Genomic DNA, 14611 nt, shown 5'->3' with positions numbered 1-14611 from the left:
TATAGGAAGCCGTTGAAAAGATTTTGAATTGAAATGCGGGATTTATTTTGTTGAAAAGGCGATTGTTGAAAGATGTGGTTGCGAATTGCCCGTATTGTTTCATTGGGAGTGAACTTGAGAGACAAAATTGTCCCATCAAGTTGAGCCCTTTTTGCATGGAAGTTGGCTCCTTTTTATTTAAAAAAAACCGCAGTGACCAGGTATCCAAACAAAGTGACAGTCATTCACTTGAGATTCACTTGAGACCTGACTTGCTATTCGAAAAGATAACAATTCTCTTGATACCATCAGTAATTTAATGGCATGTGTGAAGGCAAGCAACACGATAAAGATCAAGGAAAGTTCCTCCGCCACTTTGACTTTATGCACTATTTTAGATAGATGCTTCAGTACCGAGAACCAAGATACATTATGTCCGACAGAACCGTTAGTGGCATATATATGCCGTTGTTGTAATGAAGAAGAAGCTTTTCTTGATATAAGATCCTCATACATGAGAAATTGACATTTTGTTTTGACGTAGACATCAATTCAAGAATGTTCATGAAGACTCTACATTTGATTGAGATATAACTTTCTGGAAAAAAGAAGGACTCATTAACTTGATCTTAATTAACTCCCTTACAGTACAAAGAGCAACGTTTTAACAATGGATTTTCAAATGTTTGTATACGTTTCTCAATTCAATCTTGGATCTGACTAAAGATTTGCATACAGTCGAAACTTTTTTGGAGGCAAGCCTAACCGGTTGTTAGTCATCAGTTTGATGATGTTGCATTCAGACTGACAGCCTTTGAACGCCTTTCATAATGCCCACGAAGGCTTAAGCTGTCATTTAAAATTCTCCCAAGAAATCGAAGAGGTTTCGACTGATCAACTTTAGTTCCTTTGGTAAAGAGCCTGATTTCACGTTTAGAACCTTTGGAAAAATAAATAGTATATGTTTTGCCGGGGTTTTATCGAGAGTTTATTGACAGCCACTGAAAAAGATGAGACCGTAGATACAATCAGGAAACCATCTGCATATTATAATATCATGCAAAGAAGCTGCGTATAGACTGAACAGTATGTATACAGTTAAACAACTGCCCTATGGGATACCACCGTATATTTCAACTTTTTCAGTACCACCAACACACGCTTGGATAAATAAATAAGTATCCACAGCCGCATTTGAAGAGAAATCGAAAAGTTTAAGAGAATTCTACCAAGCTTAATCAAGTTGACACAGTCATAGGCTTTGCTGATGTCCAGGGAAAGCATGACAACCATTTTCCCTGCTTTTTTTAAGCTAGCTATGAGAATAGATTTGCGCTTTTGATAGGCGTAAGAACGAGCTGGAATAATGTTCTCAGTTTTCAGGAAACCAGTTAGTCTTTCCTTAACCATGAGGTTGATAGTCTTTATGAATACAGATATCACTGAAATTGATCTGAAGCTACTTAAATCATTTAAGTCATTGCCTGCCTTAGGAATGGGAACTATTTAAAAGTATAAAGCACCTGTTAATTGCACGCGAGAGAATGCTAAGGCTTCCTCCAGACAGTGCTCTGAGCATGTCATACTTGACTCCATCACAACCTGCAACAGTAACTCTCTTTCTGAAATGTAAAACATATATTAGCTAATGCAATGAAAAGGGTGTATTGCGGAGACTACTAAAAGGAATTTAAGGTATTGTAATCGAAGTGACACTTGGAATGTAGCTCTTAAGCATATCCAAGTATTTTTTATTATCATGGTCATTCCATACAGCACAACCGCTTAATTTTCAACTAGAATATCGATGACCACTGATATAATTCCAGAAATTACGTGGGTTGCCGTTACCACATAAATCTTTAATCGCGATAGCTCTATGTGTCCTTTTCTGACTCCAAACCTCCATTCTTTCAGTGTTTTCATATATTCAATGTAGTTGGCTGGATTGGCATAGTTACTCATTTTTCTCCTTGCAGCTTGGTATTTGCGAAAATGTGTTGACAGGAAAAAGTTCCACCAAGGTTTAGGTGAGAAGGACTCAATGTCAAGGAAAGTTGGTTCTAGCAGACCTGATCACAGACGGAAAGGCACTTTGAATTGATGACAAATCAGAAGGAAGATCAACTTTAGACCGACGGTCCATAAGGAAGTTGCGTGAAATGAAATTTTCTATTTTCTTAACGGAATTGTTAGAGTGCTGACTTTTGCCAATGGAAATGTTGGACGTGTTCCAGTTGAAAGATAAAATAGTTGAATTCGAGAAAGTTAGGTCCAAGACACCACTCGCCGTGCGACCACTCCGGTTACAGTGAAAGGTAGTATTACCATTATTTAAGATGTTGAAATTGCTGGCATTGATGGCATTTACGAGGATCTTGCCTTTGTTAGTCAAGACTTGATCGCCATACCGGCAATGTCAAGCATTGAAATCTCCTACTAGAATCACATTTTTTTCACCATTAGGAAAGTCACATAATATCGGAATCTCATCACGAAAAGTTTGTACATGAAGACGGGGTGGAAAGTAGCACGATGCTATGAAAAGATTCAATTTAAGATTTGTAGTTTTGATAATAATGTCGACAGCAAAATTGTAGGGAATACGTCTGAAATTGATGCCTTTCTTGACTAGTATCTGGAAACTTTATACGAGATAATATTTCAAATTCAAAAAGAACCCTAGGGAATTTACTCGCAGTCCTGGGTGCTTGATTGTAGCGAGTATTAGCATAGAGAGACATTTTTTTATCGAATTCCTTAACAAGATTCTGAAGGATTGTCGGACGGATACATTCTTTAGTCGCAGAGATAAATCTATCAAGTTCCGAGGAAAGCAAATTGTTGTTCGATATTATTGGTCGCTGAGGCCTTGTTACAGACAGCTCTGGGGGTGAACTGAAAAAAGGTTTGGTGGGTGAATTGGAAGAAGGGTTGGAAATAACAGGTTTCCTTTTAACGACCCCATTAAATATTTTGTTCGTTAAAATCTTCTTTGCGTTTTCATTATCATTCTTGAAATTGCAGACGAGTTTCCCAATGGAGGGAAATTCTCGTCGTAGGGGTCGTCATACAGATGTTGTTGTGGTTTGAAGAAAACTTTTCTTACACTTCTTTATAGGAGAGATTTTTAATGGCCATGATCTTGTTAACATTTAATCCCAGCTCCCTGTTCGGGCAACATTTATTTGAAGTATTACACCTGACCCATAGGACAAGCATCTCGTTTTTGCATACTTTTCGCACTTGGCAGACTTCCGGCAGTTTAAGCACCTTTTCTCCTTTGCTTTGCAGAACTTGGACACATGCCAATATCTGCGGCAGTTAAAGCATTGCTTTAAGGTGGGTACAAAGTACTACAACGGCAAATTACAAAAATGAAATTTCATTAATTTGGGCAGAGCTTTCCCCTTAAAACCTATTTTGATGCTAATTGTTAGAATGAACTCTTCTTTGTTATTAGAATTTTTTGTACGAAAACCGACAGCAGATTTATAGGAACGTCGTAAACCGCTATTTCGATGATCTCGTTTTCATTAACGGACATTCCGAATTACTTTAAAACTTTCGGCGAAAGCTCTCGGAATATATGCAAGAACTACTTTTTTTTTGAAATCATTATCTTTGACGAAGCTGTTAGCATTAAGAGAAGAGCTGAAAGGCAATTTAGGTCTGCCCCTATTAACTGCTTTTAATTTTAGTAATCCGTCGATGTTGAAGATAATCATAAAAAAAAGTCCAAGCTGATATTCACTATTTTCCCTTGGCATCTTCAAAATTGCCTTGCAAAGGATAGTCACACAAATTGATATCATGCTTCGCAATCTCTTCGGCACCCAAATCAGAAGGCTTATTAAATACCTGAGCACTGTCAACTCTTTGGCTATAGCTCCTCGTTTGGGAGATAGACTAACATCATCCCCACCCATCCTCAAACTCTTGTTATGCTCATACGTATAGAAATCCTCGAAATCGTCTCTATCCGTGATAATTAATTCAGACCCTGTCTCCATAGGGAGATAGGCTGCTGTAGTACCTTTCCCGGGAAACACATTCCAATCCGGATCGAAAAACGAAAAAAGAGAAATTAATACATATTTTACTGTTTAAAATTTTCGTTTCTTTTTTAAACCTTTACTTTTTTTAACTTCCTTTTTTAAATTTTTGTTATTTTAATTTTTTTTATTTATTTATTTTTTTTTCACTAACACCGATAAAACATGAGAAAAAGAAAAAAAAATTACCTAGCTGACGTTTGCCGAAAGTCGAATCAGTAATTGTAATTTAAAGTATGTTGTGTTGTTTTGAGCGTTGATTGTGAACTGGTAGTGCATAATATATTCAATTTAATTCAAACTTGTTGCTTTTACGAATACCACAAGTAGGTCACATCGGTTCATACCTCCTTTCCAGCTACAACCATAATCCGTTAAATGTTGCTTGTTGGCGTAGAGATTCTATTCTATTACTTTGAGAAATTATATAACATTATTTTTATTATTGAAGACTCCTCCAATATTAAGTTCGATTTCATTCGATATGATTTCCTATTTTTTCAACTCCCTCTCCCTAATGGGCCTTAAAAGTGAGTAAGTTCAGAAACAATTGGTAAACTTAATAAAATACTAGGAAGCCGATAGCCTTAGATGCTAGTGCTTTTAAGAGTTTAGTCTTAGAATCTATTTCTCTGGCGAAATTAATAATAATAATAATAATAATAATAGTAATAAAATACTGAATATGCTGTAAAAGCGCTCTCTGTGTCTATTAAGAATCGCTTGCTTGCTATCACCTGATTACTGTTTTAGTTTAGTTAAATGTCTCTAAATCATCTACTACAAAGCCAGCTGATCTTCTCAATTTACAATTAGTGGAAGACCACGAGTTTTTAAAATACTCGAATTGTTATATAAAATTTTATTTTCTATAAAAAATAATCATAAAAATGTTTAAAAACAATATAAGTTGTTTGATAAAATTCATTCCGGGTTGCTTTGATAAAGTTTCGGCTGTGCGTTTCCCTCAGATCACACAACGCCATAAGTATGCTTCTTTTAGTGCAAGAGACGTGTTGCATGAAACCTCTGACGAAGCTGGCACTCTTACAGCTACTTTTGCTAAGTATATTGCTATCAAAAGGCATAAAGATGCCGCACAAACTCCTACAACAATACGTTATGCCGATTATTTTCCTATCGCAGACATAAGAAGTTTTCAACGCGAACTACAAAAAACCCCAGCAGATCAAGTGGCCGCACTTGTTATATTTACTTCAACGTATCGTCCAAATGCAGAGCCACAAACATATGCCAAGGTTCTGAACGATATAGATTCAATAGCAGTGAAATTGCTGCCACAAATGCACGAAGATGTCGTGCTTCGTACTTTATATGCCTTTTTGTTTTTAATGCCTAACTGGATAACACGTCTTGATTTCTATAAAGCAGCTCTGAATCGTCTAGCCACCAACAATGAGCAGCATAACGAATCAACCAATAAGTCTCTGGAGAATTTTGTTCAGTGCTGCTTTTATCTTGGACTTAGTAAGAAAAACATGTCAGCAAAGGCCAATGCTTCCGAGCTATTGCAAAATCTCTTAAAACAGAGATTGGATATCCATCTAGATAATATGCATACGCTTGATTTTGCTATTATTTGTAATGCCATCTATAAAACAGCCACTTCAGTAAACTTTGGCAAATTTAACCAACGCGTTATTAAAGAAGTGCTAAAATTAGACATCGGCCATGGTCAAGATGGCATTCTAATAAACTATTTGAAACTATTACGTTTTCTACGTGTACGTTCCGCGACTGTTTGTGAATATTTAACTGCAATCTGTAAAAATTCTGACAGCTTGGCAAAGCTACAGATTAGAGGACAAGTACATTTATTTGCCTATTTAGCGGAATGTTTGTGGGACAATGAGGAGTGCTCGAAGCCGATTATAGAACTCTTTTTCAAAAACCTTTTGCAACCGAGAAGATTTGAATTTCATTCTGAAGCTGTAAGAAGTAAAGATCTTTGCACATTTTTATGGTGTTGTGCCCAAATGAACTGTCCTCTTACGTCTGAGCAATTGCGACATGTTGAAAATCATTTATTTGATAAATTGAAACAAGGCGAATTTGAAAATTACCCGGATCAACTTGTGGATTGTTGTCTCTCCTTGTGGATTTTGGGATATAAATCTAAGGAATTATTAGAGCGATCTTTACATACAAAATCAACAGCAAAATCATCCAAGCGAGCACATCCAAAGGTTGATAATCGTCTTACCGTACTAATGTCGGCGTCTCAAATCGAACAGCCATCATGGTGTTTCGAACTTTTAAAAGGATTTAAAGCTTATGACATCGATGACAAAGTACCGAATTATTTACTTAAGTGTTCTGATTTTGATTTAAAAGAACTCTCTCTAAAATGGTCGCAAGAAGGTAGCGTTGAAACGGCGCAAATTGTTTGCCCGATAGCTGGAATAAACATTCCATCCATTCATATAAAAACTCGGTCGCCGGACAGCAAAATCTCTGATAGCAAGGTCCTAGTGGAGTTGCTGTCCGAATCTCAAACTTTGCACTTTAGCAAAGAACCGATTGCAATAGTTCGCCTAAAATTACGTCTTCTACAAGCATTAAACCAAAAGGTCGCTATGGTAAGGCAATATTCAAAGTCACTCATTATTTTTCCATATATCATCGAAAATTTGTTGTTCCGGTTGTAACAGACGAAAATAACCATTGGAGACACTGAAAAGATTACTTTGCTTTATCTATTATATAAGACTGAATAACGTCAATAAATTTCTGATATCATTTTTTAAGCCAAGTGTAAAAGCATTCTTTGCTTTGCAATCGTAAAAGCTTTACAAATAGCGAGATCAATCACAAATTCAAAATAAAAAAACTGTCCATTAGATAGGGTCAAATATCTTAATTTTTTTGTGTACATGCTGGAGGGGATGGGTATTCAAAATTTTTCCTAAACAAATGCAATTTGCTGGCTCTTTTGTAAAAATAGTCTCTAATTTGATTTTCTATCTTTGCAGATTACGACTAAAGATTTATCTGAAAATCTTAACATTAAAGATATCGTAGACAATGCGAATGACGAGAAGAATTTGATGGAACAAAAAACGAATAGTATTCAAGTATGAAAACACAATCACTTTCATCAAATATATGGTTCACTTCAAATAATTGGTATGAATAAGGTTTACCTTTACGTAAATAGACTTAAATAAACTAATTTTGTTATAAAACATAAATTGTTGTTTTTAAATTGAACGAACTGCCTATATCGTAAGCACTTTCAACCAAATGTTTGCCATAGATCTCGAGAGGGTTATGCAATATTTATTTAATAGTATATAGCAACCAGAAGATTGTGTCATATCTCAGAAATTTTCTGTCTAATCAGAATTTTCTTTGCGTGATATTTGTTAACAATATAATGTAGAACAATCCAGCAAACGTCCAGTTTAAGTCCATCGCAGAAGAAGGGAGAAGATTTCAAGATTAATGAACGAGTCTAGATGATAAAATTTATCTTATTGAAGTTCAATAGCAACCATTAACCAAGCAGGAGAAGCGCTGGCATTTTCTATCATCGACTTCTCTTGTCGACGTTAGAAAAGTAGACACGCTTAAAGAAACCAGAAGAAGTTCGAAACATAACCCTGAAAGAAGAAAACGGAGAACGTAGTGCTTCTAAGTAAAAATATATGAACATTTATTTTCTTCAATTCTTGTTCGCAGCATTTTGTGATCTGCATTAAGCCTTTGGAAAGTTAAATGAATCTTGGAACGGATTTGGATAGGCTTGTAAAGCGTACAAACGTGCTTCAGGCAATTCTGAAAGTGTGTATCTGTGTGCCTACTAATAATAAGGTAATAAGTGTCAGTAGCAAATTTTATTTAGCCACATAGCCCGAAGTTTCTGCGAAGTTTGATGTCTAACTAGTGCAACGATAAAATTGAGGCTCTACCAACATACATAAAATTGGCAACGTTTATTTTTATAATAAATATATTCCTACATTCTTACAGTTAAGCTAGGTTCCAAATTGTAAAATTAGGTTCTTCCCGATGTTGCTGCAAAAACTGTAAATATTCTTATATGAATATATATATATGTGGCCATGAATAGTATATTCCAGTCAATGACCTTAAATAATCTATTATGACGCAAATTTCCTTTGATCTTATTACCAAGTCAGCTTTACAGTAAATAAGCGGCCATTTACACGTTTCATATAAAAATAGAAAAGGATTTTATTATTACTTTTTTTTAAACTAATTTACAATAACATTATTATTAATTATGAAAAATAATAAAATAAACAATGGCGAAAATAATAAAAATAATTCACAACACATTTCCAACTATAATATGCCACTGTATACTTCGAATTGAACTTAATGGCTTTAATAAACTTTAAAAAATAAACTAAATCTATTTAACAGATTTAATTTTAGCCTTTAATACCACATACGAAATGAAACGAAATATTGCGATAGTTACGCACAAAGCTATGATGTCAAACCAGAATTGATCACCTCGCATTGCGATTTCCTCTAAAAATTTCTTTGGATATCTGCATAAACAAGTGTGAAGACGTTAAATAAAAAATTAATTCAATACACATAATAAAGATACAATCGCACTTACCGATAATGGCAGTACGGTGCCTCCTCACATTCTAATACGCCGCGATTCTCACCATAAACACCCCCAACGAAGCCTTCTAGAGCATAACGTAGATATGATATGTGACTGCCCCATTTCAAATAACTGGGTAAATCTCGTAAAGTAACACCGAAACCGGCAAACATCATCATAGGAATATTTAAGACGGGAGCGAGGAAAGTTCCATTCTGTAGAAGCGAATCAAGTAAAAGTTTAAATATCAAAATAAGAACAAATAACAAGGACGTCGTGTTTTCTTTAGCGCGAATCTTCGTTATGCATCCTCTCAATTTGTTACAATAGCAAAATATTTTACTGACTGAGAGTGTCTAATCTCCACTAGTCTGTTGCCGCCTACACCTTGATATGAATCCTTCGAAATGTGAAAGAAGCGAAAATTAAGTAGCAAGTAATTGAAAATTGCTATGATAAAAGTTACTTCAAGTGCATGATGTAAAGTTTTTATACTCTACAGCACGGTATATATAAAGTTGGTGCGGGTGCATCTAACACCTAGATTTTATAAAAACACCAACTCCTTGTTTGGAATATGAACTTTGATCAACATTCGTGAAGTATCCATTATATAATTTAGGTAGAATAGGATTAAAAGAGCTTGTAGAATGGGTCTCTTGAAGGAATATAAAGGTTGGATTAAAATCATTGATGAGCGTACGGAGTTCATCAAAATTATTAAGAAGTCCTTTAGTGTTCCATTGTAAAATTTTAAAAACTTTATTTAATTGTAGTGACATGGATACGAAGTGGTAGGTGGGTTAACTTGCCATGTCAACATCTCCGTCGAGAAGGTCGCTATTGGAATTTTGCGAGAATAATTTGTTCTTACCAGCAGAATAATCTGTACTTAGGTGGTTACGTACATTTCAAATGCAACGAGTGAGCGCACGTGAATAATTTGAAATTGAAGGTTGATTAAGGGATGAAAGATTGGTTTCATTACAACTTGTAATTTGCTGACTAGAGTTAAGAGTTGGTGATTCGGGGTAATTTACTTTATTGGATTTTGGGATACGTGTTGTTGTTTTAATTTTTTCAATATTTGCTGTTGCTTTGGTTTTTTCAATATTATCTGTGGCGGGTGATGGAACTGGTTTCGCAGTATAATTTTTGGTTGGTGGTAGAACAGGTTTTTCATTGGAGGGAGTTGAAGTTAAAGGTTTATTAGGCTCGATTTGCGAGGCGACAGCAGCGTAGGTATTACTTTTTGTTAATTCTTTGGATACCAGATGGATACATTTCCCGGTATTTGCGTCGGGCTTCGCCCATGCTATAGTAATTTTCTGTTTTGATTTTTAGAATTTCACGCATCTGTACAAAACGTGGGCATCGTTTTCCAACGCCGAGTGTTGATCATTGCAATTTATGCAGAAACTACGCGTGCAGCTTTCTACATGTGGAGAAAGACCACAGTTAGCACAAGATGGAGCACCGGGCACCTTTTAGCCATATGACCCAGGCGTTAGCAGTTTTTGCACTTTTTGTTTTGGGAAATTGTTACGCTAGCATCAGTTGAAGAAATAACAATATATTTTTTGTCAATGGAAGTGATACCACTCATTGGCAACACCGAAAAGTCCGAAAATTTAATTATTCTTCTTTGGGGGGATGTGTCAGCTAATAGATGAAATCTATTCGAGTTTTTTTCTGGCGGCCCCGGGGCATTATGCCTTAGGGTAGACATTATGCCTTAGGCTAGACACATCTTTTGGTAAACTGATCGATCCGAAATCTTATGTTTTTGTCTTCAACCTACAGGTCGCAATTTTTATGATATTTCGAACGCGGATGTATTTTGACCTAGAGTCCCTTTTACGACCACTCCCACGTAGAACCTTTTTTTAAGTCGGTATATAAACAAGGAAATGCGGTTGTTGAAACCGGACTTGCCAATCATAATGCTCTTGTTTATTTTTTAATTATGGATGTAGGATCATCTAGGTCCATCAACACCATTTTTCCACAGAATATTTTTGGAACGTATTTTCATTAAGTTTTTCTAGTCGATTTTCTATAGATCGCAAGTTTATGAAAATAAATTATTGAATATCCATTTGCGAAGAATTTCTCTATGGATGGAAGCTAAGTTTGAAATTCGATTTGGAAACCTCTCTGTATCCCTCCATACTTTTACGATGTTTTCGACTATCTAATCGACAGTCAAGAGAAAAGAAAACGAACTGATGGACATACTATAAATAAATGAATGCGCTCAAGTTCTAAAGCTTTTCAAAGAAATTCGTGAACACATAATGTACATCCTTGATAGCCAAATGAAACTTTCTTACAGTTTACCTGTAGCTACGAAAATAAATGATTGCGCACGGAATTGTAATTATAAGCATTGAGTGACCATTAAAAAAATATGTCTCGTTATTTCTCACATATAGTATATAGTGTGGCAGTTCTGCAACTATAAAAGCAGTATAAGTCTGTTCTGAGTTGACGTGAATGCATATATCATTGAATAGAATACCAATTCATTTCGTTCGATTCTAGCCTTGTAACTTACCACAACGTCAAACCAAGAACCGACTATTAGGCCAAAACTTTGGCCCGCAACGACTGTTAGAGTACTAATGGCAAAAAACATCCAAAATCTGGGCCATTCCATGGGCTGATGACTGAAATAGTAGATGATGGAGGTAAAGAGAAAACTTGCACATATCTGTAAGAACAAAAGCGTAATTAATCCTTATTGTGATTGCCGATCCTTTCGTTAACATACCGATATGGGCAAATCGATTAGTGTTACAGCTGTATAATATGCCTTCAAAGAGTACCAACGATTAAAATGCTCTTTTAACAGAATTGTCATTTCCATAGGAACTATATAATGGTGAGATAAAAAGCAATTCAATAAATTATAAAGAAGAAAAAAACAACAACGAAAAATAAAATTGCAACTGAATTCATTAATGAAAGCAAAAAGTGATGCGCAAGCGATTTAATGTAAATCAACTGATAAGAATACGATTTAAATGAACGTTGAAAAAACAAAACAAATGTTGTTATCGTTAGCAGAAGTTCAAGCCTAGTAAGAGAATTCAATCAAAAATCAGTGAACCCCGAATAAAATTTATTTTTCATTTTCCGTTCATTTTAAAGTTCTGTGAATAATTTTTAATAATGGCATAGTGACCGGATTAGTGAATTCCGTTGTTATTTATATATATGGAGTCAACCAATCAATCAATCATTGATGCAAATCAATCAAAATTATTTCAACTTACATGTTAGCACAGTTAACATCATACTGGACGTGGAATGATGAATCAGAATAGCGAATAGTAAATTGTAATTATCGATCACTCGCGAGCCCTCTTTGCCAGAATTATAATATAAAGCGCTTAACATGAGAGCCACAAAAATGTTAACACCTAAACGTAGATGGGTCATAGTTGTATCACGTTTGGATTTGATGTAACCGCGATGCAGAAGCACCGACAATTGATTCATATAACTCGTATCTTCTAGACTTCGTTTTTTACTCTTTTTCGGTATACGATGCTTGCGCATGAGTTCCTCAGACGTAAGTATCCTGTCCGGATTGTCAAACCAACTAAGGCATTTCCCATTGCCGGTGGCCGATTTCAAGGTGGTTAGCTTATCTTGACCATATTCACCAGAAGCCAATTCAATTACTATTAAAATAAAACAAAATGTTAAAAAGGCTTAAATATTCATTTAAAAAAAAATTCAATGAACAAATTTTAAGGAAGAAAATCAGTTTCTGATTAAAAAGTTATTTCCAAACTTTTGCATGGTGTTGGTAAATATTCGTACCACATTCTAGATAGACATTTGCGTCAGATTACAAATTTTTTTGGGATATGATAGGCAGATTAGGCATTCATCGAAAATATCGGTTTCAAGTTTTATCTCTTCTTTTTAAATAAATTTTTGCTACATTTAACGTCGCATTAACGAACGGCGGACGACGAACCAAATTTGACTAAAACAACCCGAAACCTTACTCGAATGTATGTAAGATGATATATATTCTGGGAGATTCTACGGTTACGCATTTCTAAGTTTTACAATCAAGTCAAACTAACTACCGCTCCTCGTTCGAGGGCATCAAATATAAAATGTTGAACTTACTGTAGTCAGCAGGATTGTGATAAACCTGACACGGTAAGCCTACGGCTTGTAAAAACGGTACCATTTGATGAGGGCTGCCCTGATATATACAATTACCGGCAGCCAATACGTAAACCTGATCGAAAATTTGAAATAGTTTCGCAGTGGGCTGATGTACGGTGCAAATGACTGTGCGGCCTTGTTGAGCTAATTTTTTACACAGTTCCAATACTTTGGTGCAAGAACTACTATCCAATCCTCTGCATAAAAATATATATATATATGTAAATAAAAATATATATTCAATTTCTTATCAAGAAAATAAAACAAAAAAAGATATCTTACGTGGTGGGTTCATCCAAAAACATTATCGTAGGGTTGTTGATTAATTCCATTGCTATTGAAAGCCTCTTTTTTTGACCACCGGATAGACATTTTGTTAAAGTAAGATCATGGTCTTTTAAACCGAGCAGCACCAAAATATCCTCAATCTAAATGGACAGATCAAATATATAAATGAAAATAAAAAATTAATTTAATAAAAAAAATATCAGAAACGATCATAGATTTGGGAGCCCCAAATCACTGGATCATGGAAGATCACTTTTCTTTTCTCCATACCCCGTTTATCGTAGTTTTTGTAATCTAAATGAGTTGCTTTAAACGTGTACACATAAGTACCGTAAAAGTGCATTCGAGTTCATCGGATCTCGAGAGTGCGTTCTATTTCTAAATAAATCTTCTTTTTCTGCAAATCGTCAAAGAGTTTTCTTAGCAAAAATAAATAATTTTTTTGAAAGGGTAGCAGCATACAGGTTTTGAAAGAAAAAGTCACACGAAAAATAGATATGAAACGCATGCCTTTGAAGCGTTCAGTCAAATATTAAAATATGTTCCAAGTGAATCAAAGTTTAGTTGCTAATGCAATCGATTTAAACGAAGAGGTGTAGGAAGAAGTATAACTGAATTTCTTCAAGAACTTCCTCAATGTCGTGGACAAAAGCCTTTAGTTTGCTTTTAAGAACTAGGAAAACACTAAGCTGCATGCAAAAAGTTGAAAGTTTGGCGATTCAAATAAATGAAGCGTCATTTTCAAAGGCGTCCCATTGCAAAATTTAGCTGATTTTAGCAGAGAACTTGCATAAAACCATTTCTAGAAATGTATTGAAAGGTGTCCTAAAAGTAGATAAGTAGTTGTACGAAAAAAGATTTTATCGATGTCCGTCATAGTTAAACCGGCAGCCATCATTAAGGAAACTGCAGAGAATCGATATTCGATTTCTAAAAGTATTTCATGAAATACGTGGAACACAAAACGTATAGCCGTTTGGATTTTAAAGTATTTTCTGTTTCTATTAATAAGAAGATAGGAAATCATCTTTCTCTTTCTCTCTCTCTTTCTCTCTCTCTCTCTCACCTCTGCTAGTTTGAAACATTTACTCAAGCACGTATTTTAATCAAAATATTTTTGGAAGTAGAAATTTTAAGAAGAAGCTACACAAAAAATTTCAAATCAAAGTAGTTATTTTCAAAGACATCTCTACATCACCCGAAAAGACGTGCTTCCGCTAAAATATAAGAAGTAAGCGGCCGGATTAAAGAAAGATAAATAATCTTCGTTCGACTATTTGTAATTAATTCGTTACTATCACGATATTGTACTTTGCTTAAAATTATATCTAATGATGTCGATAAACACCAAAGTTGGTAAACTTACTCTTTCCTCTTTTTCCTCATATGAGACATTTGGTCCCAACTTGAGATCGGCAGCGATATGCATATTCTCATGAACAGTTAACAAGGGATGTAAACGATCGTCTTGTGTTATATAACAAGACATTCG

The 14611-nt window shown here is 35.0% G+C and overlaps 2 protein-coding genes across 2 annotated transcripts in view; one reads left to right on the top strand and one right to left on the bottom strand.

Moving 5' to 3' along the window:
• The first annotated feature begins 4772 nt into the window (after nt 1–4772).
• Nucleotides 4773–7196, top strand: LOC119640424. The gene is made up of 2 exons (XM_038038460.1): nt 4773–6634; nt 7028–7196. Exons 1-2 carry the CDS (start codon nt 4925–4927, stop codon nt 7133–7135), a joined length of 1818 nt encoding a protein of 605 aa, XP_037894388.1. The 5' UTR covers nt 4773–4924; the 3' UTR covers nt 7136–7196.
• Nucleotides 7197–8277: 1081 nt separating this feature from the next.
• LOC119640385 (ATP-binding cassette sub-family G member 4) overlaps nt 8278–14611 on the bottom strand; it is a 24022-nt gene continuing 17688 nt past the window's right edge. Inside the window, 8 exon segments of the mRNA XM_038038371.1 lie at nt 8278–8575; nt 8650–8855; nt 11198–11353; nt 11414–11514; nt 11919–12329; nt 12790–13028; nt 13114–13259; nt 14486–14611. The exon segment at nt 14486–14611 is cut by the window's right edge and continues 99 nt beyond it. Of these exon segments, the coding sequence (XP_037894299.1) occupies nt 8434–8575; nt 8650–8855; nt 11198–11353; nt 11414–11514; nt 11919–12329; nt 12790–13028; nt 13114–13259; nt 14486–14611 (1527 nt within the window). The 3' untranslated portion in view covers nt 8278–8433.

This window comes from Glossina fuscipes, unplaced genomic scaffold, assembly GCF_014805625.2.
Source record: "Glossina fuscipes isolate IAEA_lab_2018 unplaced genomic scaffold, Yale_Gfus_2 121, whole genome shotgun sequence".
Taxonomy (NCBI): Eukaryota; Metazoa; Arthropoda; class Insecta; order Diptera; family Glossinidae; genus Glossina; species Glossina fuscipes.
Note: the sequence above shows the minus strand (reverse complement) of the source record. Positions and strands in the feature narration are given on the sequence as shown.